The sequence below is a fragment of the Leptidea sinapis genome, chromosome 26 (assembly GCF_905404315.1).
Source record: "Leptidea sinapis chromosome 26, ilLepSina1.1, whole genome shotgun sequence".
NCBI classification, from domain to species: Eukaryota; Metazoa; Arthropoda; class Insecta; order Lepidoptera; family Pieridae; genus Leptidea; species Leptidea sinapis.
In genome coordinates this window covers 8,612,303-8,640,137 of record NC_066290.1, presented here as the reverse complement: position 1 = coordinate 8,640,137, position 27,835 = coordinate 8,612,303, and the positions used below count along the sequence as shown (strand labels likewise).

General features: G+C 35.1%; 1 protein-coding gene and 1 non-coding gene across 4 annotated transcripts in view; one reads left to right on the top strand and one right to left on the bottom strand.

Annotated features, from left to right (window-relative positions):
* The window catches only part of LOC126972324 (autophagy-related protein 2 homolog A), a 110,231-nt gene that overhangs the window by 14,571 nt on the left and 67,825 nt on the right, over window positions 1-27,835 (top strand). For all 3 annotated transcript variants that reach the window (XR_007731117.1, XM_050818995.1, XM_050818994.1), the window contains exons 12-27: window positions 226-396; window positions 3,991-4,165; window positions 5,189-5,292; window positions 6,188-6,393; window positions 7,356-7,479; window positions 9,145-9,287; window positions 10,091-10,272; window positions 12,370-12,520; window positions 15,166-15,350; window positions 16,292-16,476; window positions 17,546-17,801; window positions 20,458-20,644; window positions 22,194-22,301; window positions 23,317-23,576; window positions 25,021-25,229; window positions 26,324-26,458. Coding sequence is in view for 2 of the 3 variants with exons in the window: in XM_050818995.1 (XP_050674952.1) it covers window positions 226-396; window positions 3,991-4,165; window positions 5,189-5,292; window positions 6,188-6,393; window positions 7,356-7,479; window positions 9,145-9,287; window positions 10,091-10,272; window positions 12,370-12,520; window positions 15,166-15,350; window positions 16,292-16,476; window positions 17,546-17,801; window positions 20,458-20,644; window positions 22,194-22,301; window positions 23,317-23,576; window positions 25,021-25,229; window positions 26,324-26,458 (2,781 nt within the window). In the remaining variant the exon portion in view is untranslated. The remainder of the gene's footprint in view (window positions 1-225; window positions 397-3,990; window positions 4,166-5,188; window positions 5,293-6,187; window positions 6,394-7,355; window positions 7,480-9,144; window positions 9,288-10,090; window positions 10,273-12,369; window positions 12,521-15,165; window positions 15,351-16,291; window positions 16,477-17,545; window positions 17,802-20,457; window positions 20,645-22,193; window positions 22,302-23,316; window positions 23,577-25,020; window positions 25,230-26,323; window positions 26,459-27,835) is intronic.
* On the bottom strand, window positions 26,961-27,164 carry LOC126972611 (small nucleolar RNA U3). The gene has a single exon (XR_007731170.1). It is a non-coding gene; the product is annotated as a small nucleolar RNA U3 (small nucleolar RNA).

The following is a 27,835-nucleotide window of genomic DNA, read 5'->3' as shown; positions in this document are numbered from 1 at the left end:
ATACATTGCCGCATTTACTTTAGTTGTTTAAAATATTCTTCGACAATCAGCAGCAATGTAAAACATTTATTCAGTTCAGGTTACGTATTTTGAATTTAGAACCCCACCACTAAGGAGAAAAGTGTGCTTCATCATCAGACTGCGAATGATATGACATTATATGTGTATAGATTGTTATTGACTGTGCCGGAAGAATAGGAAACAATATGTATGTTTTACTTGCAGTGTAAAATGCACACCATTCCACGTGGACGTAGACCTTACGCTGATAGAGCGCATGTCGGCAACGTTCTTCAACGGCAACAGCAAGACGAGTCCGCAGAACCAGTCGCCATCGCAGCCGCAGAACCATTGCAGTTTCACACTACATTGTCCTAATATGAACGTTGTGTTGAGGTAAGATAGATTGGTAAGCGATAAGGTAAATCAGGATAGCAATATAAGTAATAAATAATTCTGAGTTTGATAGTCCCGATCGTCTATCGCAGATAATTTCAGGTTCCGTGTCTTGATGTCTAGATTATCCCATACATTTTCATTCACAACTTGTAGGACCAATTCAAGTCAGGGATCTCCGCCGGGTGAGATTGTGCAAAGATTTTAATGAAAATATTTTTGATCTAGATTTCTTTAACATGAGCAAGGAGTCGATTAAGCGTAACCGGTAGGTGCAAACATTTATATCATGAATATGGATGTTTGTTTCCGAATCATGGAGTTTAAATGTATTTATGTATGTTTAAGTAAGTATATCGTATTAAATATATCGTTTTTGGAACTAAGTTCCTTGCGGCAGGCTTGGAGGAGATAGGGATTTTGCTGCGGGACCGAACTGAAAAAAATGTAATAGTAAAACCGTAAGAAAAAGTCCGTGGAATAAAACTGTTAAATGAGACGTGCGCAGGCGCGACTGTCTGTCTATACACAAGCGAGTAGTGTATTACATTTGGGTTGCATTAAACTGTATCGTAATTTAAAAACCCTTCTAGAGATGGCGGTAATATGCATTCGATGACCACGTAACTTTACTACGGCATGTAAGATGGCGCCACGTTCTCTGTTTGAAAATATTTTTACAATTTTATGAAATCTGATTTGAAAAATAAACAATTTATTTAATTAGTGCAACGAAAGTTCTCTGATAAAAAATATTTCATTTATATTTATATTTAATTCAATATTTTTACTCTGTGGGTAATGTCAAGTCATGAAAGTTTTAGTAGGTTTTTTTTACAAATTGTGTCGATTCTTTTTTTTTTTTTATGATAATGAGGGACGAGACGAGCAGGACGTTCAGCTGATGGTAATTGATACGCCATGCCCATTACAACGCAGTGCCGCTCAGGATTCCCGAGAAACCCAAAAATTCTGAGCGGCACTACAATTGCGCTCGTCACCTTGCGACATAAGATGTTAAGCCTCATTTGCCCAGTAATTTCACTAGCTACGGGGCGCCCTTCAGACCGAAACACAGTAATGCTTACACATTACTGCTTCACGGCAGAAATAGGCGCCGTTGTGGTACCCATAATCTAGCCGGCTTCCTGTGCGATGGAGCCTCCCACTGGTATAACTATGATTCTACATTAGCCGAAGGAACTTCGTTCCTACCTGGTGTCCCACGACACCACATTTTATGTATCCCATAGCACAGGCTATGCCTAATTTGGGGCAAGATAGTTTGTGTTAAATTGTGTTAGTATTATTTAAGATTTAATTTCATTAATTTTTAAAACGGAAGTAAGTTAGTAGTGCTTACTAAATTTGTCTTGTTTGAATGTTGTTCAAAGTAAAGTATGAAATAGGTACTATAATATGTACTAGAATAACTCAGTGATCAACTGGCGATACTCTATGCTTAGAGCTGGTGGTTGTATTGTGTACGTAATTTTTAAGAGCGTATTTTGCCAATAAAGGAACATGCCAGATCCTACCCCACCAATTTACATCATTGACACAAAATGTAAGTATTAAAAAATTATGTAATGAATATAATATGACCATTTAAAATTGAATAGATAATACATAACTTTCGGATGAAAAATGTAAAAAAAGTAACTCAACCCTTCTCATCGACTTCCTATTTCTCAGGAGTCCATGTTCATTACTTTCAACGGATAAACGATCAATAAAACTACTTAAATTACTTGGTAGTAAAAAAAAAATCATGTGTGTGTTGATTTCGTTTCTCGTAAAGATAGACTTATTTGATATATGTACTTTTATTATTATACTAGCTGACCCGGCAAACGTTGTTTTGCCATATAAAGTATAATTCACGCGATAGTTTTATAAGTAATAAAATATTGCCTATATTATAGCCTGTACATCATTTTGTTCTATTGTCAATAGTTTTTGCAGATAACGCAAAAATAGGTTTTCGATTTTACACCTTGTGTTACAAAATAGCAATTTTATTACGGATCCCTAATTTTGAAAAACAAAAAAACTAGCCTTAGCCTATAGCCTTCCTCGATAAATGGACTACCCAACACTGAAAGAATCATTCAAATCGGATCAGTAGTACCAGAGATAAGCGCGTTCAAACAAACAAACAAACAAACAAACAAACAAACAAACAAACAAACAAACAAACACTGCAGCTTTATAATATTAGTATAGATTATTTAATTAATAATAAAATCCGGACGGTGTCTAAAAGTCCTAACAATCAGTTTGAAATCTCAAATTAGATATAATAAGAAACCGTAAGTTTTAAAAGCGTATGTTGAAATGTTTGGTAATTAGTTATAAAATCGCAATTAAATGCTGCATGTGGCATGCTTGTAAACAAATTTTAAAAGGTGGGGCAAAGCTCTATAAAGTATTAGTAAGCCAGACCCGAGCGATACTTTTTAGCGATCGCATGAACAAGGGCAAAATTTCACGAGCCCGCGACATTCAGAAGAGTGTCGGAATTATAATTAATATATATATATATATGTACTCGTATATGTCTGTCTGTATATATATATGTCGGAGAAGCATTGTTCTCGTTGACACCGTCATTAGTGGTTGCGGGCTTAGTGGGCGTCATCAGGGTAAACTGCAAGTACAAAACACGATGATCACAGTCTTACACTATTTTAATTTAAATTTAAACAATATTTTGTCACTTCACAATAATAAACAATCGAGAATTAACAATTAAGACCGAGCAGCGGATTCAGGGATTCTTACTTTAACCGACAAATACACTTTCAACGATCCAACTCGATCAGTCACTATTACTTGAATGTCTCCTCAAAATTGCCCAAGTGAAGATGGCGCCTTGACCCCGCTCGAGGCTCGTGCTCTGCTCTGATTGGTCGTTACGCAAATTACAATATTCCTAACTTTCCAATTTCCTAACTTATATATATATATATATATTAATTAATATAATAATTATATAATATATATAATTAATATTAAAGTAAGAATATCAAAATATTGTATTTTATTCATGTGTGTGTCAGAATCGACATCTGTGTTCATGTAGCGTATCCATGTATGGAATGTGAGAGATCAATAAATAGTCAGTTGTTCGAATACACACGGTCGGTTTATTAAAAGGAATAAAAAAGGTGTATGTGTTTTATACTGTTATGATTACAGTATTTTTTGGAGTAAAATAGTACGCCCTACATAGCAAGAACACTGTGGAAAAACTATGTGTGTTTACGCATGTGTACAGTACGCATGATAATAATTTGTCTGTAATTTTAAATTATTTTTACTAGCTATGTAGTTAAATGTGGTTTTGAATAAATAGAAAAAATAACAGTGGTTTAATATTATATGGTAAAAATTATTTATGTGAGTATTTAATATTAATAAATTGTCAAAAACCCATGGCAGTTAAATACAAGGTTTGTCAAGATTATGCCCACCTTTCTGACAACGAATTCATTAAGATATCGATAAATATTATTATATTTTTTTCACTGTATATTTAAATCTATCTTAGTGATTGTTTTTAAGTGGCGGGATACACCGATTTCACTACAGATTTCCGATTGCTGATCTTCGAGTGGGCGTGAACCATGAGTTGCGTCGCGTACGCAGTGACTATCTCGTGTTCAAGTTGACGAACGTAACGGCTGGCTGCGTGCAGGCGCCGAGTGTGCGACCGTTACCCACCACCGTCACTCTCAAGGCTACCTTCCTGGACTTGTACTATCATGTAAGCCACCAACTAAGCCTTGGTTAAATTCATACATCCAAAATGGTCACTGTTTTCACCTACGCCAAAACATATCGATATAGTCTCATCATATATTTACCAGTGGAAGACTCCTTTGCACAGGAAGTCTTCTAGAGTATGGGTACTACAACGGCGCCTATTTCTGCCGTGAAGCAGTAATATGTAAACATTACTGGGTTTCGGTCTGAAGGGCGCCGTAGCTAGTGAAATTACAGGGCAAATGAGACTTAACATCTTATGTCTCAAGGTGACGAGCGCAATTGTAGAGCCGCTCAGAATTTTTGGGTTTTTCAAGAATCCTGAGCGGCACTACATTGTAATGGGTAGGGCGTATCAATTCAGCTGAACGTCCTGCTCGACTCGTCCCTTGTTAAGAAAAATCTATAGCAAAAAAAGTATAATATTTACTTCCTACACGACTACAAGGCCTATTGGGTTTGGTATCCACATGCTAAGGGTTCCATTATACAAACAAACAAAAAAATGAAATATGTCAATAAATTACACTTATGTATGTCAGACATATATTGTGTTTCACTATTTACCACCATTTCACAAGTACAAGTGGTAAAAAACGATTGCTACTATTTTAAATCGTTTTTTTCATCTTCAGTATTTTACCTTAATATATATGTAAATTGATACAACAAAAACCCTGTTATGTAACCCTAAAGTTAGAATGTGTCACATAGTTAAGTGACGAATTCGTAGAATTGCTTGGGTAATTCTGGTCTTTTCTCGGTTAAATAAATTTGTTCGTAATTTATTTTAAAATTCGATATTATGATTAAACTATGGCGATATGTACGTAAAAATCTCATTTAAAACCACTCCGGAAATGTAAGAGTTTAATTGAAAAGTGTTTTAAATATGCAAATTATAAATTACTTATAAATGATACCAATAATCGATATAGAAAATGAATTAAATATTGCATCAGAAGATGCGTTAAAATACAACAATAACTTATAGTTTATTAACTTTTTTTTCATTGTGTTTTAGGAGAATGAGAATTCGCCAGCCATTCACGTGGCGCAGTCAACAATGGACGATACGACATTTGAAACAGATATGCTCAAAGGAAACGTTATCACACCACTGCCAGTGTGAGTCAATGATGTTTTTTAATTAATTGATATATATTTGTAGCTTAATTTTGATTTATCAATAATTATAGTCATTGAAGTACAGTAAACAAATAGACTCCCAAACGCATAATAAAAGGTCATCAAAAAAATGTCCGAGCGACGTTGTATTTACGTAAACATTAACTTATACAGACAACATTTAAACATTCATTAAAATAAACTCCTTATGTCGTGGCAGTAATGTTCAAAGTCTATTGTATCGTTTAAACAAGTAAACTACGTCTTGCGCGAGACAGACGCAAACACGAGGCAAGAACATTTGTTTCAGCAATTGAAATGTAATTATTTGGTAAAATGATTAAAAACGTCAAGTTAGTTATATAGTTTTGTTAATCTTTCACACTCCACCCTTTTTAAGTTCGCATATGCTGTTATTTGGACAGTTTTTCACTTAACAATTTGTCAATGCGTGGCGTTGTATTCAAAGCGCGGTCGAAACACAACTGAATGAACACTGTGCCTAATAGACCCGCAGGCATAGTTTTCCTTTGTATTGGTTGTGGTCTGGTTGTTTATTGAAAGTCAATGGTTATAGTATTTTAAAGTCATATCGGCAGTGCATCTTATCTCCTTTTCTGCCGTCAAATAGTAAGAGTGTGGTCTGTTAGGCTAGAGGGGCGCCATAGCTAGTGACAGTAGTAGTGATGACCGCATTTTCATTTTGTATTTTCAAGATTCCTGAGCGGCACTGCACTGTAATGGGGAGGCCGTATCACTTATCTTGCCCAATCTCGTCAGTTTTCTTCATAAAGAAGGTTTAAGTTGTCATAGATCTTTTATAAAGACCAAGACGAAACTTTTATGACTCGATAGAGCACATATATATGTCTAATAACCTTTAGTAATATTGCAGGATATCATTAACATTCAAAGCCCGCGACTCAAACAAGGGCCCGTTCGACTCTCTCGCTGACGAGATGATGTTCAATCCGAAGTCCAACAACCCTATGACCACCTCTATGTACATCATGAACAACCTAAAGAGTTCTCAACCCAGCCCCTTCAGCGGGAAGAAAATGGCGCACCAGAGTACAAGTAAACATGAAAATAAGTCACAAGGTATATTTTAAATGCGCTTTTTTAATAGCTTCATACGTATGTTAGTATGTAACGGAATCTTTCAACATGATTTTAACCCCCTTCAAACCGAGGAACAAGGAAAGGATATGACAGATATGATAAGGATAAGGACCGATGACAATTCAATATAACAAAAAAAATAAAATAAATAATGGTTTAAAAAAAACATAAAAAAATACGCTTTTATAGAAAATCCCACTTAAACATAGAAAATAAATCATAATAAATTTTAATTAAATATAGTGTAAGTAAAAATGATTTTATTGTAAAAAAAAGCGTGGGGTGCTTTTCAGGATATTATCAAAATAACCTTTCTATTGATACCATGCACTCCGCGCTTTTTTTACAATAAAATAATTTTTCTTACACTATTTTTAATTCAAATTTATTTAGATTTATTTTCTATTCTATTTATTAGTGGGATTTTTTATAAAGGCGTATTTTTTTTAAACTATTATTTATTATTAAGTGAATTCGTAAATATGCATTTTCGTTTCTTTCTACTGGACAGTAACATTTTCATGGAAAAGGAGGACAATCGAGCGTACGAGTCACCTGGTGTTAAGTGATCACCGCCGTCCACATTCTCTTGCAGCAACAGAGAAATCACAGGAGCGTTGCCGGCCTTTAAGGAAGGAGTACGCGCTTTTTTGAAGGTACCCATGTCGTATCGTCTCGGAAGCACCCCACAAGGAAGTTAATGATCTTCCATATAAAAAAGAGCGTGGAATACCACAGCTTTGTTATATGTTCATCTACAATGTTGAATATAAATATGGACATAACGCTCAATAACCACATCAAAATACAACGCATTTATAAGAGTGTCTTTGATTCGCGGTCATGTTTGCGTAGCGATTTATAAATAGCATTGTGAATTGTAAATACATCGTTTAGGTTACTTACATACTTGAGTTGAGAGTTAGAGTTTTGCATTTCAGGACAAGAAGAAGAATTGATAGTGCCGGGCACAGATGAAGAAATGAAAGAGTTCACGAACAGCTCGGTGGAACATTCACTGATACATCTTGATTTCAATCTGCCGATATTGAGCTTACAGCTTGAGTACGTATTATTATAAAATCAGATAATTAATCCAAATATGTTTCAAAATATTTTAAAGAAAAAATTCGGTGATGATAATCGCTTCTGTCCGTGAATAAGTCTTATTTTTAAAGTGATATCCCTCACTAATATTTATGAACGATGCGGGACTCCAACCAGCGACTTCTCGGGTTCCGTCCGAGCGCTCTTACCAAATGAGCCAGCGCTGACAACTAAGTCCGAAGTCGAGTCCCGCATCGTTCTTAAATTATGGTTACAAATTTAATTCGTCTGCATAGAATATTTTAAATTTTGCGATTCTGTAGAGATCCTATGTCCCTTTCTGTATGTATTTCTCACGGAGTGTGCAAAAATTAAGGTTAATTTAGGTTATTCGTTTAAGAGGTTCAGAAGTAAGGTGTAAGCGTAACACACACGCTTCCATTTGTAATTTTTATACTTTTACCGGCCACGTTTGAGTCTGGCTTTTTTTTTTGTTAAACTGGTACATAGACGTACAGCTCCCTCCCAATAACGTTCAAAAAGTATGGCGCACCCCAGTATCAGCTCGATCCATTTGACCGCGTGCAACGTAGACTAGCTCGAATTGTGGGGGACCCAGTGCTCTGTGAACGGCTGGATCACTTGGCGTTGCGTAGAGAAGTCGCTTCATTGTGTGTCTTCTACCGCATTTATCACGGGGAGTGTTCCGAAGAGCTGTTTAACCTGATTCCAGCCGCCGAATTCCACCTTCGCACGACACGCCACAAGTTAGGATATCATCCTCACCATCTGGATGTGTGGCGGTCCTCCACAGTGCGGTTTTCAAGGAGCTTTCTTCCACGTAATACAAAGCTGTGGAATGAACTTCCTTGAGCGGTGCAATTCTGCGGGAAATTCTGAGGAGCAGAGTTTTTAGTATGAGTAGTGAGCGAGCTCTCAAATGGTTAGTGCGTGCATTCTATTTTACACTTTAACAATGAGATAAAGAGTATAAAAAAACTACGTTAAAAAAAACGATTTCGAAAAGTAAAATGAAAAAAGTCAGTTTTTTAAAACAGCAACCATTCTGCATGAAACTATAGATGAATCATGTAAAACGAATCGTAAATCTCAGTGTTATCGGTGTAAAAAAAAGTGCTGAATGAATTGAGAACCTCCTCCTTTTAGATGTCGGTTAATAAAATACAGTGGATCTTTTAACCTTACCTATAATGAAAAATATTACAAAATTTGGTGAACGATGCAGGACTCGAACCCATGACCTCTCGCGTTCCGTTCGAGTGCTCTGCCAACTGAGCTAACCGTTCGAGTGACGTATCGTCATAAAATCTTGTATTCATTGTTCAACTCTCAGGTTGTGTCATCGTAGACCTATATAAGATACATAAGTACATTATTTTGTTAAATCTCAAAGGGCTTAGACATCGTTTTCGTTGAAAGGACGATTTATTGACGGCTTATTTATTTCCTTCACCTCGAAAATATATCGTTAATGTATACAAAAATGTATTTAAAACAGCTTAAGATCAGTGCAGTAGTTTTTGTGTTTATCGCGAACAGACAGATGCGGTGAAGGACTTTGTTTTTCAAATGTTTCAATATGACATGTTACGGTATATATATACATTATTATATATATATCATTGAAATTATTGTCTTATAGTATCAATATTTGTCTCACAGATCTAAGCAGCTGTACGAAATATTATACAACCGCATAAACTCGGACCTGTTGCTATGGGAGCCGCAAATTGTGGAGCCCTTCGATATAACTCCCCACATCTGCGGCCCCATATACCCTGCGTTTGGTGCTTGGAAGGGATTTGGTATGTTACTTCACCTTGTTTCTCGCATAACTTATACGTCTTGCCATAGTGTGTTCGTAGCGCGAATATCACAATTTAAAACTATAGTAGAGTCACTTTGTTTATATTGTATATGTTAAAATACTGATTTATACAATTTGGTAGTTTTTTAAAGTGATAATCCTCACTTCTGTCACGAATTATACAAATTTACTTGAGATGTCTTGTGAGAGAATTGTTTAGATTTGAAAGAGCGACATCTCAAGTCAATTTCCTAATATGCAAATATTTGGGTTGAGCAGGTTATCAACTTTACAGTAGATCCTGTAGATGAAGCCACAACCTGAGAGTTGAACAAGACATATCAAGATTTAGGAACGTGACGTCACTCGAACGGTTAGCTTAGTGGAGGCGCGCTCGCACGCAATGCGAGAGGTCGTGGGTTCGAGTCCCGCATTGTTCATTAATTGTATTTTCGAATTTAATACTGATTATGTTATGTAGTTGAATGGTGTGGCCATCCACCAACGTGGAAACGCTTTGTTGGAAATAACCTGACAGCTTCGCGGCTTATCTTCACTCGTCTCCTCTCCTCTCCGCTTTGGTATCCACCGGGCCATGTCTTGTTCAATTCTAAGGGTTGTGGCTTCATCTACAGGATCTACTTTACAGTTGAAAACCTGCTCAACCCCAATATTTGCATATTAGGAAAATTTACTTGAGATGTTGGTCTTTCAAATCTAAACAATTTGTTATTTTTTAAATTGATATGTATGTGATAGTATGATTATGTTTAGATACTATTTGTTTGTTTTTTATTTCAGATTCTGATACAGAGAGTACATCGTCTGAAGAAGAGAACCTATACTACTCTACTTACGACCACAAAGCAAGAAAGAATACCGCAAGCAAGGCACAAGTGGAGCAGCAACAGAGTGACGCACATAACTTCTGTCTCACTCTGAACATTGGAAAGGGGTTACTTACTATCTATGCGCCTGTTAGGGTAAGTACGTTTACTTCTTCGCCAGGGCCGGATCTAAATGAAAAATTACGAGGCTTCAGTCCAGGGCCCCAATGCTCATTCTAAATAAAATATTTTGTCCTCTTTTCAAATCAGATTTATTCAACAGCACTATCATGTATGATATTTTACCATTTACCACCATTTCTTAAAATGATGAGCCTTAATAAGTAGAAGTAGAAAGAAACTCATTACCACTCTTAAATAAATATTACTGCTTCATCGTTTTACAAATTATTTTCATTGCAATCTATGTGAAACTATGCAACAAAAACTCAAACGTAGTCAACACGAGTAAGTTAACTATGGTAGAGTTATAACAACGATATGAAAAATATATATTACTAGCTGACCCGGCAGACTTCGTACTGCCTCAATCGATAAATAAAAGACCTAAACTTTTGTATAAAATAAACTTAAAACAAACAAATGGAATCTTTTTTTTTAAGTGTACCCGTGTTTTAAGGTAGTTTATTTTTACCTCCTGAGAAAATTAGAAATATTTAAAAATTCTAATTAGTTATTCATTTAAAACTATCATTTTTATTTGATTTCTGAACGACGGGGGACACATCAAAGGAAAATCGAAATTGTTGTTTTTATTTAATTCCGAGTATTTTCATATTTATTCAACCTTTTAAACCTTCTCTGGACTTCCACAAATATTTCAAGACCAAAAATAGCCAAATCGGTTCAACCGTTCTCGAGTTTTAGCGAGACTAACGAACAGCAATTCATTTTTATTTAAATAGATTATTACTATAACTAAATTAATTTAAGATTAACGACATGAAACAAATTCTCGGTGACAGAATCATCCAGCCACCACAAGTAGCGCGTTCGCGAGCATGACGCGTGGACTCGCAATATTTTAGGGAATCTACCATATGTTCGGAAAAAGTTGAGCTCGTTAGAACATAAAGGCATTCAATTCAATTCATTCATTCACAAAACAAATTAGTTTGGAAGTTGATGCATCGAATATGTGATATTTATTTATGGTGTATGTGGATGATGCGGCTACTGTACTCAATAACTTTTGTATTAATTTATATTTACTTTTTTGACTTACTCGTGTAAGACATTGACTATTTGACGTTTGAGTGTGTCTGTTGCATAATTTTACATTTTACATATTATATTGTAATCTGAAATGATTTGTAAATCTATGTAAATCTTGATATAAAAGAGTGGCAATGAGTTTCTTGCTACTTCTTCTCATTAGCTCAACCCTTTACGAAGTAGCGGTAGATTCAATAACAAAAATATTTTATTTTTTTCTTGACATTCATAAGTGTCATTTCCGTGACCTACGTGAATAAACTGATTTTGATTTGATTTGATTTGAATATGTATTTCATAAAAAGTAATAAAGAATAAACTGTATAAATATAAATTATCGTATATTGGATGCATCAACCTTCAGAGCTTGAATTCATTGTTTGTGTAAGGATGATTCGTGAACATGATGGTTGTAATAGGCCAATTTCATCTATTAAATTAAAATTATGAAAGTATGTTATTTATAGTGTTATAAACATAAGAATTACGAATTCAATTCTAATTTTTTGTCAAAATTTAAGGTTTGTTTATATTTTCAAAATTAAAGTCATAGTTTTATTATCTTTATGTCACGTTACTGAAAACGCCGACCACCATCTTGTGACGTCACTATAGCAGAAACGCACCAACGATGTAGACTATGAAAAGTCAGTTTTATTTTTATATAATCAATAAGGATTGCACTGCACATTTGACGTTTCTTTGTTTATGTTATAATGACGTCACGATCATGGCGTCTCCCTTTTTGGCGCGACTATTTAGCGTTTTTAAATTTTAAACAGTTTTTCTTAGCGCAAAGTGGAATCATTTTGAAAAAATATCAGTTGTCTATCGAATCTTTACGATCATTTTAGAATATATTTTAAAACATCGAAGAACAGCCTATTTCTGTCATGATTAGTGATCGCACCCAACAACTACAACATGGCAAGGCGTTCGCTAGACGTGTTGCGGGTGGAATTTTTCAGTTTTTTTATTGATATTATTAAAAATATATAATTTTTTTATCTATATCAGGACAGTAATAAGCAAGTTGTGCCGGGCCAGATGGGGGAGCTCGTGCTAGAAGCCCACAAGGTGACCATGTGTCAAGTGAGCGGACTGAACGCTGTGCCCAAGAGTGCGCAAATGGCGCTCCGAGCAGCTCGCACCACACTATATCACCAACGTTAGTATTTATTTATTTATATATTTAAATTGCATTACATGCGACTTAGTTACTAAACAAAATTGTAGTACTCAATAATTATCACAACACAAGGGCAGACATTTTTTTTTATAAATATTCAATTATAGAATAGTAACTTTTTTCCAAAAGTACCTTTTTCAAAGAGTTTATGAATTTGTTTATATTTGTTTCGGCTTTTAACTTAAACTGACATTGGGTAGGGACCGGAACTGTGTAATGTAAATTTAGATTTTGTTTGCAAAAGATTATTTTTATAGCGAGGCGTGTACTGATTTACTAGCTTGTATAGCAATGCTGACCTTATGTCTTACACACTCAGAGCGCTTTCGCACTGCATCCAATCCGAATCCGATCCGTACCCGTGAAAATACGGTCCGAAGTAGTCGTAGAAGTATTTATATGGTAGTTTAGGCACTATATTTACATGGCTAAGATCTTAAGAACTAAATTATATCTCTTTTTTTATACTAGTAAATGTAATTAAGTCATTTTGTAACATAATTTTTGTCTAAATCTTCATTTCTTTAATTTTATTGTGTTTAATTGTTCAACTTTGTTCTTCTTTTCGCACTGTTATAAATGTTGTTTACACCTGTAAAGACATGTCGTATTGTACTATCCCTTGTGTACTTGCTAAAATTTTTTTTGTATAACTAGCTGACCCGACAGACGTTGTTCTGTATATAATAAATAAAATAATGTTTTTATATGAATTTGTCAATAATAAATCATAACATCAAAAATTACTTCGTAAAATATGCACCCTGCTGTCGTACTGAAATTGTTTCACAGCAGAACTGTTAAACCGTGCGTAAATAAATTCTCTCATAGAAATTATATGTAGTATGGACACATCAAAGGAAAGACAAATTTGTTGTTTTTATTTAATTTAGCGGCATTTTCCTATTTATTCACCTTTTAAACCTTCTCTGGACTTCCACAAATAATTCAAGACCAAAATTAGCCAAATCGGTCTAGCCGTTCTCGAGTTTTAGCGAGACTAACGAACAGCAATTCATTTTTATATATATAGAGATGGTGTGTTGTTGGTGTAACTATCTAAATAAATAAATAAACTAGATTCGGCTTCCGTCGTCCGATTTACCGTAGTACCGGACTGTATATTCACGGTTAAGGATTCGGATCGGACGTAGTGCGAAAACGCTCTAGACTGACATAAAATAATGAGCGTACTTAGGCTTTGCTCAGATTCACATAAAACTTAGCTGAGTGGGTTAAATCGCATATTTGACTTTTCCATTGGGCTGTCTTAGCATCAGCTCGGCGTAATTTCAGTTATCAAATGGCTATAAATACGAAATCAAACATTATACTAAGCTTACACCCAGCTATGTTTTACTTAAGTAAGTTTCCCGCATCACGTTTTCGTCTGGCTTTCCACAACCGATGAGCTGTCAGCATTTGTCACCGCCGTTGAACTTATCTAACATTTGGCGACACCAGTGAATGCGAAGGTGTTTCTGGTCGCCGGTTAAAGTATGGGGAGGGAATCCATCTGGTACAAAGCTTCCTGACGCCTAAATGTTCGTGTAATATTTTTTGAACTTGACTCATACCAATGCCTAGGCTTGCCCGTATCTGCTTATAGATAACTCTCTTATCTTTCTCTATCATGCGTCGCACAGCACTGATGTTATCTTCAGTAGTCGCTGTTGAAGGGCGTCCCTCACGCGGATCATCTTTGAGATTGCTACGTCCACGCTTAAACTCGTTAAACCAATTGTAAATAATGGCACGAGATCGGGTTTCATTAAGAAATGCTAATCGCAGCCTATTTTAGCTTTGTTGTTGAGTAAGCCCACAACGAAAGTCGTAATAAATCACTGACCGAAAATTTTCTCGCGTTAGGTTCATTTTCACGTGTAACAAGAGTTTTAAATTTGCCGCCAATTCACAAAAACAAATGACAAATGAATGCAATATACTACATTAGGTTACCAAAGAGTTCTAAAATTGAAATTCAAATAAAAGTTTTCATTAGCAATGTTTCTTAACTGGCCAGTTCTAAACATTTTCAGTGTTATCCACGTATAGTGAATTATAGGATAACTAGCTGACCCAGCAAACGTTGTATTTTCCGATATTAAAATCGCGATACAAAAGTAACTGTTGATCGTAGATGGGTGAAAATTTGAAGTTGTATGTATTTTTTAATGATGACTCATAATCAAACAAATTAAAAAAATAATGTCAAAAAAATTTAATAAATAATTTTCGTGTGGACCACCCTTAACATTTAGGGGTATGAAAAATAGATGTTGGCCGATTCTCAGACCTACTCAATACGCTCACAAAATTTCATGGGAATCGGTCAAGCCGTTTCGGAGGAGCACGGACATTGTGACACGAGAATTTTACATATAAGATGATACATGGTTCTTGTCTGGTTTTGAAGCAGGCCACCTAAAATTGTTTATATTATGTTGAGTAGGCTAAGTTGTTATATGATTTAAAAGATGGGCTGGGAGTTTCTTATCAGTTCTTCTCCCCAGAAGCCTCTTTACGAACTGATGCAGCTTCATGACGCTTACCAAGTGTTGTTGTTGATATATAATAATAATAAATAAGAAAATAAATATATTTATATCTCTAATAATTTGCAGCTCTCATTACAATACCAGCAGAGAAGCCTCCGCTACGACAGTACGGCACAACGCTACCGGTACATCTGAAGAAAACAATATATCCCTCGAATAAGGGCGTGTTCATTAAGGAACACTTGGAGCCTAAAGATATGTTCATAATGGCGTTGAAGACAGAGCCTAACAGCGATACGCCTAATTTTAAGGTATTATATATTATTAAAACTTTATGAGAAATCATTGTATCCTTTTTTCAGAATGTTGTGGGGTACGGGATAGTGTGAGTTTTGGCAATTTTTGGAAGAAGAGACAAAAGAGCATACGTACGAGTCATCTAATGGTATGTGATTAGCACAGCCCATTCTATGTCGTAAAACTAGAGGTAGAGGAATTGCGGCGCCTATTTCTGCCGTGAAGCAGTAATGTGTAAGCACTACTGTGTTTTGGTCTGAAGGGCGCCGTAGCTAGTGAAATTACTGGGCAAATGAGACTTAACATCTTATGTCTCAAGGTGACGAGCGCAATTGTAGTGCCATTCGGAATTTTTGGGGTTTTTCAAGAATCCTGAGCGGCACTGCATTGTAATGGGCAGGGCGTATCAACTACCATCAGCTGAACCTCCTGCTCGTCTTGTCCCTTATTTTCATAAAAAAAGACGCTCTAATACTGTGATCTATAGAGCGTACTTACTTAGACTTTACTCAGATTCAAGTAAAACTTAGGTGAGTGGGATAAAATGCATACTTCACTTTTCCATTTGGGCTTTCTTAACTTAAGCTCAGCATAAGAAAGCAGCCAGTATGGCAGTTGTCACCATTTGTTCCGCCATTTTGTTAACAAGTTCATTGCTGTTTGGATTGCATTCGAAGGGATATGTATTTTTCGGTCCCGTATTTAATTAGATTTTTTTTAATAATCCGTTACTGTTACTTTTCTTATTGATTTTTGCTGTTATTATGAGTGTTTTTGATTTAATTGGGATGTTTTATCAAATAAAAATAAATAAATAATGGAATCAGTCTGGACAACGTTCTAAATATTATATCAATTCTTTTCAATATTCAAAGGTATCGATGAAAATTTTTTGAACCCCTGAAACTTGTTTACATTCTTTATCTCCTCTTATTGGCCTTACCATATTTTCCAGACAATATGCATAGCGCTGGGCATAGAGCAAGCAACACTACGCCACAGAGGCGACACAGGTATCGCGTGGTTGACTCAACTGATGGACGTATTGGATGTGCTCGACTACCCTGTGCCAGGGTACACGCCGTCTGTAGTGCTTTCTGAGTTACACGTCCACGTATGGGACTGTGCTGTCGACTACAGGTAATTCTTCATCTACACCCATGCTTTAAATCCTATAGTAATTATAACACTCAATGTCCTAATAACCATTACATCATTCAAACCAGTGTTGTAATGAAATTCAGTACAACATTACATCGTCCGTTTTCATTACAACACTTGTTTGGATGATGTAATGGTTACTAGGACTGGTTTTTTTTAATGTTAGCAGTAAGCTAGGTTTCAGAATCTTTTATAGAGGATTCATATTATGGATGTATATAAAGTCTTGTATGTAACTGTTGATAATTAGGTATTATAACACTCATGTGATACTATTATCAATAAATATAAACCATTCGTGTTTTAATACCCCTTATTAAACAACAGTGGCATAAATAACTATAAATCGTCATTTTGTTTTAATTCTAAACTTACCAACTTACCAAAAGTGATTACACATTATACAAACATTATTAATATTTTAGTATAAATATATTGTTATTTGTAAAGTAGACCCTACAGATGGAGCCACAACTGGAGAGTAGCACAAACATACCTATATTTACTGACCATTTAGGTATCAGATGTTGGGCTTAACGTTACTCCGGGTGGGTTGGGTAATGTATTTTGGGAAATAAATAGATCAAAAAGGATTTTTTATTACAAATTTTAATACAACTTCTAAGAATTCACAATCAATCTAACATCTAAATAATTACTGTAAAATTTTAAAAAGATTCTAAGAATAAATTATGAATAATGACACAATCTAATATTCAAACAGTATTCGGACATTGTATCGCCCGAGCTAGTCAACGGTTCAAGCGAAAGTGTCAACGCCAAGTCATACCTCGCCTTTTATAAACATCTTAGACTTTCTACAATATAATAAAATTATTATTTAACAATATATATATCATAATTAATTCATTCATTCATTTTATTCGACTCTGGAGATTATCTATTATCTATCTATATATATAAAAATGAATTGCTGTTCTAGTATATTAGAAATGACATCAAAAAGAATTCTAAAGGAATCAATTTTGAGAATATTAATGCCTTTTTATGCCTTTTATAAGATAAATTTATAATATTTTACCGACAGACCGCTGTATCTTCCGATATGGTCAGTGGTGACGCTGGGTAACTTCAGTGTATCCAGCAACCTGATACCGGAGACCAACACCTCTTACCTGCGGTTTCTCGCGCAAGAGTGCACGCTGCTGTTACGGCACGTGCACGCAAAGAATGCGGGTGCGCCCGCCGAGGACAAACAACCAGACATACACCGCGATTACGTGTGCGTACTTGATCTCGGCCTGTTCGAGCTGTCGCTTCGGATGACGGATAAAAATAATGGCGTAAGTAGCATAAACGAATCTGCTAATTGAAATTATGAATTCTATTTATTTATCTATTAGGCACTTCGACAGAATACATATTAATACATTTACAAATATAAACTTAACATTATTTACAATTCTAATATGCACACCTATAAAAGAAATGCACACCATTGAGTAATAATAATTTAAAGTAGGTGTTTTAAAATTAATCTATACTAATATATAAAGCTGCAGTGTTTGTTTGTTTGTTTGTTTGTTTGAATGCGCTAATCTCTGGTACTACTGGTCCGATTTGAATGATTCTTTCAGTGTTAGGTAGTCTATTTATCGAGGAAGGCTATAGGCTATGTTTTTTTTTTCAAAATTAGGGATCCGTAATAAAATTGCTATTTTGTAACACAAGGTGTAAAATCGAAAACCTATTTTTGCGTGCGCTGCAAAAACTATTGACAATAGAACAAAATGATGTACAGGCTATAATATAGGCAATATTTTATTACTTATAAAACTATCGCGTGAATTATACTTTATATGGCAAAACAACGTTTGCTGGGTCAGCTAGTTACATATAAAAGTTAATGAAAATTAAATTTAAGTTACTAGGTTAGTTTATCGAAGGACTTAAAAGTATGTTAGTATTTTATTCTTAAGTGAGCCATGAGTCATTGAATATATCTACATTTGGGTGTTTTCTAACAAGCATGTTATATTGTTCACCAGCTCTGATAATTGGCGAATTCAGTCCTAAATTCGATTTTATAAAAGGTCTGCTGAATACTTTTACGCGGATACCTCGAAGGTACGGTGAAATATATTTTATCGAGTAGCTTATTATTGACATGGTTGTTAACTATTGTGAAAATAAATAAAATATCTAACATTTTACATTATTTTAATTTTGACAGATTTACACTTTTTTAATTACACTTTTTATCGCGCGCTTGGGAAACAAGTAGGATGGTGGATTTCAGCGTCACAGATTTCAGAGACCGTAAAGCTAACGAATAAATCTCACTCTTACTCTGACGTTAGGGTACAACAAAGTTTTGTCTTCAAATAGTTTTAAACCTACTACGCTGCGGCCATATTTTCGCGATAAGGCAAAGATTTGCGTTTGCGATATATTGGCCAAGCAATTCGTTATATCATTTTTAAGTATAAAAATATTTGGAGTAAGTTTTTATTTGCTATGACAAAAAAAAGTATAACTCCTTACGTACACGTGCTTTTATGTCACAAAAACCATTTTACCCAGTTTGGTTACCCAGACTCAGAAGTTTATAATCATTTTTTTTTAATTCATCAGATCTCTATAGAGCTAAGCTCTTCTTATAAATTCAAATATTTTTATTCAAAATAGGGTTTAAAATCAGTTACTGAACGTCAATAACCACCACCCTTTCGAAATAGGGTGCCTCAGACCTAAAAAGAACGGGCACAACAAACTCTGTTACTAAAAACTCAAACATCTGGGTAAAGTATTCTTTATCATAATATCATAGCATTATTATGCTCGCTCCATTTGTGATACACAATCCACGAACATTAAACGATTAATTAATCTTTCACAACCGAGAATTGTATGATTATGTTTTACTAATAAAAGTGGGAGGCTCCTTTGCACAGGATGCCGGGTAGATTGTGTGTACCACAACGGCGCCTTTTTCTGCTGTGAAGCAGTAATGTGTAAGCATTACTGTGTTTCGGTCTGAAGGACACTTTACCTAGTGAAATTACTGGAGAAACCAGACTTAACATCTAATGTCTCAAGATGACGAGCGCAGTTGTAGTGCCGCTCAGAATTTTTGCGTCTTTCAATCCTGAGTGGCATATATTACCATCAGCTGAACTTCCGGCTCGTCTCGTCCCTTAATTTCACATAAAAAAAAATTGTTAGCAACTTATTCGTTTAATATTATACTTCCTTGCTGATTAATGATTTCGTTGATTCGAAAATTTAATTAAAATTATATTTAACGCCTATTAATAGGTATTGTATTTGTTTGAAACGGCTCTCATAAAACAACTCATGGTTTGTCGTGGTTGGTACCTACTAGATTCCTACCATTCAGAGGTCCATCATCAGAGTGTGTGTAGTGTGTCGTAAACGGTTACTCCGACAACCCGTAAGCAAAGACGTTTAAGACAAATAAAATTTATGATGTCGCACGAAATGTTTATAACATAGGTAATCTTTCAAATGGGGCTAATTTCCACACAATTTGTAAAATCATGATCTAACACACGGACTAGTAAAAAAATAAGGACTCCGTGTCACCTTACATAACAGTGTAGCACCAAAACAAGCCGATTAACGTGTAAATACATAGCCCCTTACATTACACACTTACACTACTACAGGCCGATAGGCGGCCATTATGAGAATTGTCATCGTCTGTGACAGATCAGTTTGCGTCTCAATAAAATATTTTAAAAATGCCGTCGTGCGTTGTGAAAAAGTGATAAAACGAAACTATATAAGTATTTGTGGCAATATATGATTATTTAAGGGAGAAAATATTGTGTATCTGGTATCCCCCGTAACCGCACACACACTAGCATAACGGTGCTTCATTTGTTAATATCACGGCGTGGAGTCCTTCTTTTTTTTATAGTCCGTAGATCTAACTATTATTGTATGGTACACTAATTGTTTTTTATCCCGTTTCAGTCTGACCAACCTCAAGTAGACCTGTCAGCATCAAATAACATGATCAATGTGTATACATGCTGGGACTCTGCTTCGGCGCTGTGTAGACTGGTCACCTACATAGCGTGCGACGGAGACTCACACCAGCCCTACGACAGGTCGAGACACACCAGCATCTGTTCCGATCAGCCCATAGAGCAACTAGTAGGTGAGTTAAACTATCTTCACAATGTCGCTCTGTCTTATATCTTTAAACGAACAGTTATTCTATATATATACTAGTGGACCCGACAGACGTTGTCCTATACACACGTCCTAAATTTGAAAAATCGGTCCAGCCGTTAGAAGGAGTTCACTAACATACATATGAGCAGGAGAATTATATTATATGGACGGAATTATTAACGGAACCATTCTCGAATCCACCTGAAGAGAGAAGTCCAGCCGCTTAGGAGGAGTTCAGTTACAACAGACGCACAAAAGAAAAATACGTATTAAGATATATATAATCTGAATATCGGAAACAGCTTCAAAGATTTTCATAATATTTAGTATACAGGAGTTTTCGGGACGATAAATCGATCTAGCTAGGTTTCAATTTAAAAAAAAATTGTTTTATCCGTGTTTTAATGAGAAATAGCTACAATAACATTACAAGACTGTAATAGCTCAGATAGGACATTGGGTAATCCGGAAAGCAAAAACCCCGGTTCGAGTCCAGATGTCGTATTAGTTTCATTTTTTACACATTGTACATTCTTAAAAATCCGAGCAAGGCGCGGTCGTCCGCATATTACAGATAAAAGGATATAATATCATTCGCAGTCTGACAGCGGAATGACTGATAAGGATAAAGGTGTGCTTAAAGAAAATGTAAGCACACTTTTCTCCTTAGTCGTGTGTCAACTATCACTTTCCGAATCAAACCTGAATTGAAATGCGGCAATGTATAGATATGGCAGATATGCACATAATATAGTAATTAAGTAAGTAAAAATAAAGTACGTAATGACGAGTCAGATTGGCCAGCTCTGGTTGCTCAAAAAATAACAGGCATTATCAGTAGTAGGTTGGACTTTTTCTTTTTATTATCTAATATATAAAATTCTCGTGTCATGGTGTTAAACATTGAAATCCTCCGAAACGGCTTGACCGATTCTCATGAAATTTTGAGTGCATATTGGGTAGGTCTGAGAATCGGACAACATCTATTTTTCATCCCCCTAAATGTTAAGGGTGGTCCACACGAATTTATTTATTTTTTATTTTTTTGACATGTTTTTTAAGATTGTTTGATTATGAGGTCTGCATTAAAAAATACATACAATTTCAAATTTTCACCCATCTACGATCAACAGTTAATTTTGTATCGCTATTTTAATATCGGCAATGCAACGTTTGCTGGGTCAGCTAGTTATATTATAATATTTTGTTGCGATAAATATATATTTATAATTGCCTAATAATTTATTAATCTGCACCGCGACGTCAAGCGTCAAACAGGAGCTACTGAAAATCAGTGCTGTGAGCAATTGTCACAGGTAACCTGAGTAGCATCCCTTTTGATACACACTGCCACACAGCTATAATATAGTCAATCTTGGGAAAGTTATGTATTTATTCTTTATAAAATATGTTCTAGGTTAGTTTTAGTTATAATTTTTCTTTGTTGTGTCAAATAAAAGATATTATTATTATTATTAATCATTACACTAGAGTAGTCTCTTCTCGATTCTATTGCAATAAACATTTTTTAGGTTTAGATGAAAGGCAAATGGAAGAAATCAGAGAGCTATCTCCCAGTGAAATTCAGCAAGTCAACGATTTAATGGCTGAGGCACTCAAGGAAAGTCCCAATAATACAAGTAAGTGCTTTGTTTTGTTTATAATCTTTATTAAATGGATAAATCATTACGAATTAAAATTATTAAACAACGTACTATGAAATGACAGCCATTTAAGAGAGACAAGTATATTTTTTATGGATGAAGAGGACAAACGAGCGTAAGGGTCATCTGATGTTAAGTGATCACCTCCACCCACCTTCTCTTGCAACTAGAGGAATCACAGGAGCGGCCGGCCATTTAGAAAGGCTTACGGGGTTTTTTTTGATTATCCTAGAAACACCGCCAAGGAGAGCTTTCATACCACAGCTTCACACACACATCCAGATGGTGGGTATGATATCCTAATTTGTGTCGTGCCTAATTCGTGCGAAGCTGGAATTCAGCGGCAGGAATCACGTGAAACAGCTCTTCGAAACACTCCCCGTGATAAATGCGGTAGAAGACTAACAGTCTCATAGACTTGAGTGTCATGCTTTAGGCATTGCTTCTAAAATACAATTAAAAAGGTATGTATACATAGAAATCTATTTTTATATATCTTAATATATATAAATTACGTGACACGTTGTTTGTCCTCGATGGACTCCTAAACTAATGAACGGATTTTAATGGGGATTACTTCATGTAGTGCAGTTTCGTCCAACTTGAGGGATAGGATAGTTTTTATTTCGATTTGGGACCCATAATTATTTTTATTTTCTTTTTTCTTTTGTATGGACATATTTTCGATGAGAGAACTTAGTGACGCACGGTTTGACAGTTCCGCTGTGAAACAATTTCATTATAACAACAGGGAGCATTTTTTACGAAATAATTCTTGATGTTTTGAAATATTATTGGCAAATTCCTACAAAACAGTTTTTTTTATTATCTACAGGGGCAGCTAGTATATATATATATATATTTCGTAACTATTTATGTGTATGTATTTTGTATTTTTATAGATATATAAAAATGTATAATTTTTCTTCTTTATCGCTACACTTAATAAGATAGATGAAACACGCAAATTCATTTTTTTTATATATTTTAGATGAAGAAGACGAACTACAAAGTTCAACCGAAAAAGAAGGCGTCGAAGTATTTTTCTTTCCCGACGAATCCAACTCAAAGAAGTCAATATCAGAGATTATAGATGCGGAATTAGAACCGCAGAGTATAGACGAGGAATATAAAAGCATAGACAATATAGAGCTAGCGCAGGAGGCAAAGCCTAATGCTCATGTTGCTAAAGATCTAGGTGATCTCACATCTACACCCAAAGCGTCGCCGAGGAAAGGCAAACGGAAAAATGTAAGTGTCATAATACTACAGTTTTTTTAAAAATAATTATGTGAACCATTTTGCCGGTGAGAGGCTTCATTAAACAGGTGACGTCACTAGGCGCAATTGCGATCACTTCTCGTCACCATGCCTTAAAAATTGTTTTACTGTCATTAATTGAGGTAATAGTATTAGATAAAAGCAATATTATAAACCAAATGATTTGAGTTTTCTTTAGTGTTAATTCCGCCAATATTTGTCTTTAAACAATTCGACACGTGTTTCGTCTCTACACGAGGCATCCTCAGGACGTGTTGACTCGCCAAAATCTGGCACGAGACTCATTGTCATGTCGATGTCATGTGAAAGACGTGTCGAATTGTTCAAAGACAAATATTGGCGGAATTAACACTAAAGAAAACTCAAATAATTTGGATAATTATGGATTTCCGCAAAGTAACGCCTACTTCAATAAAATTTTACAATATTATAAATTAATCACTAAAACCCTTACTTTACTGACTTAGTGCTCGATCGACGGTCAGGTACAGTATAAAATTGTGGTTTGTATTGGTATAGTGGTAAAACCGGTTGAATCTGCTATATTTCTTGGCATTCATCTTGATTTTAAATTGCAATAGGGCCCCCATATTGAAGGATTGGCGAATAGGCTTAGTTCTGCAGCATATGCGGTTTAAAAAAATTGGCAGTTAACTGACATAGATACCGTGCGACTAGTTTACTTTAGTTATTTTCATAGTATTATGTCCGATGGTATGTTGTGACGGGGCACTGTACCCAATATTAATACTATCTTTGTGCTGCACAAGAGGGCTATTCGTGCTATTTATAACATAGGTCGTAGAGAATCATTAAGAGAAAAATTTAAATAAATAAATATTTAGTTACGGACACATTAAGGAATTTGCTACAATCTGCGACAAGCATACTGTTAACACGACGAACAAACATAAACTTGTTATGCCTACTTCTCGGTTAAGTCGAGTTAGTATATGCTTTTACAACATGATCCCCAGAAAAGTTACAAAACGTGTTACGAAATTGTTAAAAAACGTTAGTGTGGTAAAGGTTACTATAACATAAATGATTTTCTTAATGATACCACAGACTGGGAAGGAAGCGAACACCCTCAGGCTATTTAATTATATGTTTTAATTGTACGATATTACATTGTAATCCTTATTTTTATTAAAAATTAAAACCTGCTGAAATTTTTTGAGCCGATTTTAAATGGGTTCTTGACGTTCAATAAGTGATTTTAAATCCTATTTTGAATAAAATTATTTGAATTGGCTGTTTGTTTTTTCAACTCCTTTAGGTTTAAAATATTAGTGTAGGTCATTTGTTAACTTTGGCATAATTATAATTATGCCAAAGTTAACAAATGTTATTTTTTGACTTAAAGCAATAAAGTTATTTTCTTAAGATGTCTGTATTGTGTTTATTAAACCAGGTTAAATCCAGCAGCGAGGGTAACAATACCGACGACGAATACTGCATAGTAGACACACAACCTGGCGGCGAGGATAATGAAATGGATGAGCCCGTCGTGAACTGGATTGGCCCAGGGCCTTGCTACATGCTGGACAATCACTTCAGCATGCCGCCCGCACGCTCCGATGTGCTCAAAGCGCCCAGAAACTTCCCACAGCCAGTCCTCAGGTAGACCACACCACTGAATTATATACAGGGTGACCGAGAAGTTGACGTCCAAAGCTAAAATTTAAATTTGGCTCATTTTATTGGCTAATGTTCTGGGAAGTTTTTAAAAATAGTTAGAAGCCATAGGCTCCCCATATTTTTTTTTTTTTGATACCTTGAACATTTTCATGAATTTAGCTGGAGCAGTTATCTTGCACTTACGACTCAATTCAAAACTAGTTCCGCATTGTCTAAACTATTCATATGTGGTTATTGTAACTGTAGTTAATAATTATCAACAATATAATTAACTAAAAGTGTTCAAAAAAATTTGAAAAATGTCCTAAACCACAATAAGGTGAAAAAAGCGGAAAAAAATTATTATAAACTAAACCTACGCAAAATCGTAGAACATACATAGGAGTGATTCGGATACTCATCACCATGAGGCTTTCAAATTTTAGCTTTGGACGTTAACTTCTTGGCCACCTGTATAAGTAGCAGCTGCAGTAATATATTCGATAATGCATAGAAAAATTCCATAAAAAAAAACAAGCGTTTGTTTTGAGTGCGCCATAGACCGCACGACTGAAGTAAAACAAAATATTAAATTTATAAAACTATATAAGAACGTAATAAATTAATTACGAAATAATCAAGAAATCACCGTTCGCGTAACGCTAGCGTTCGTTTGTAACGTTCTCGTCACGCATTTACCAGCTTACAGTAGTCAAGCGTGAGTAAAGAAGTTTTACATAATCACGACCATCACGAATCATCCTTACACAAACAATGAATTCAAGCTCTAAAGGTTGATGCATCCAATATACGATAATTTATATTTGTACAGTTAATTGTTTATTACTTTTTATGAAATAATTTATATTATTTAAACACGATTCACGTATTTGATGCAGCACCTTACAAACAACTATTATAAAAATAATTCGCCGTTGAGTTTCTATTATTTTCTTCTCACGAGTTGAAACTTTTTCCGTACATCTGGTAAATTCTGTAATTTAAAAGGAATATTTATAGTCACTATTCAAAAGCGATTAGTTTTAGCCTAATTTAATAAAGTTTATTTGGCTTTACGAAGGAATGTAAATTTACAGATACACGTTATGCGAGATGAGTCTTACATGGAATATGTACGGTGGTAATGACTTCCGCGCCACTAGCGACACTCCAAAGAAAACTGTCACCATCGATGGAGACGGCAGAAAACAAAACTCGCCTACCACCGCCAAGTGAGTGCATCAACACTACGATTATTTTTGACATAATGGAGCCCTAAATTTTATGCTGCATTCCAATCGAGCTTGACCTAAATACAACGTAACTATACAATGGTGACATAAAATGATCACCCAGGTTAGTTCTACCTAGAAAAAAATATTTCTAGAAATTTAAATAATATTTTATTTAATCATCCTTACGTGGGTGCTATTCACCTACGGCACGGCGTGGAGGAAGTAGGTGCTCCGAAACACAGTACAGTAACAGTAGTATACAGCAAGTACAGGATGTTCCGAAATAATGTTATGATTACGTTTAAGTAACTCTTGTGTGTTCATTTATTGCGAACTGTTGTTGCCCGTTAATAGCTGAATAAATAATAATAATCTGATTACACTTGATTGATAGGTCCCGTTGGGTTTTAAAAAAAAATGTTTTAAATTTATAAAATTAATCAGCATGTCTTAGGATGTATCGGTGGAGTTTTTGTTATTTAAAATGGTTCAAAAATTGGCCACTCAGACAGCGCTATCACCCCACGCCTCCCTACAAGTAGGGAGGTGAACGATCATCGATGGCTAGTAACCGTTGGTTACTGCCAGCCTCACGCTCAGGATGACACGCCACGCTTCATCAACATGGCCGTCTACTCCTCACATAGTGTGAAGGTTCTCGTGAAGAGCTTACTATAGAAATGATCCTATGAAGTAAGGTCTTAATTTAAATTTCCAAATCTCACAACGCCACAAAGTTGCAATAGATTCATATACCGCGTTGTAGGAATCACTTGACTTACTATAGCGACATCTAGTGGAGAGAGAAAGCACTATATTTGTTGTAAGTTCGGTGCTGCTTTAAGCCGATGCTAGCGACATCTAGTTTCAAGGTGCAAAACGTAATTTGCATGATATATTTTGTTTATTTCTGATTACTAATTATCTATCCTTTATTTCAAATCAAATCAAGTCATTTATTTGCATAGATTGAGTGGGTACATCGGTGTTACATTATAATCATAGTTGCTAACAATCTGCCCGGTAGGCATGCAAAAATAATATTTTACAATTCTTACTCTAAGTTTACAGTGAAAAACATACAACATAAAACCAAATTATTCATAAAAGTCTATCCACCATTATATTAGAAAAATGTGAAAAATAAAAATTGCTTACTTGAAATGTTAATTTGAAATATCTAAATAACCTTTTTATAATTACTATAATTTCATGTCTGTTAAATACTCCTACTACCTAGTTTTATTTTTAAAAGAGTTAATATTTAAGTTTTGGTCTGCTAATTTATTAGTGACGAACAGGATTGCAATGGTCCACGGCTTGCTACTGACTAGGTATTGTAAAAAATTCTCACAAAATCGTCGCAGAAATATG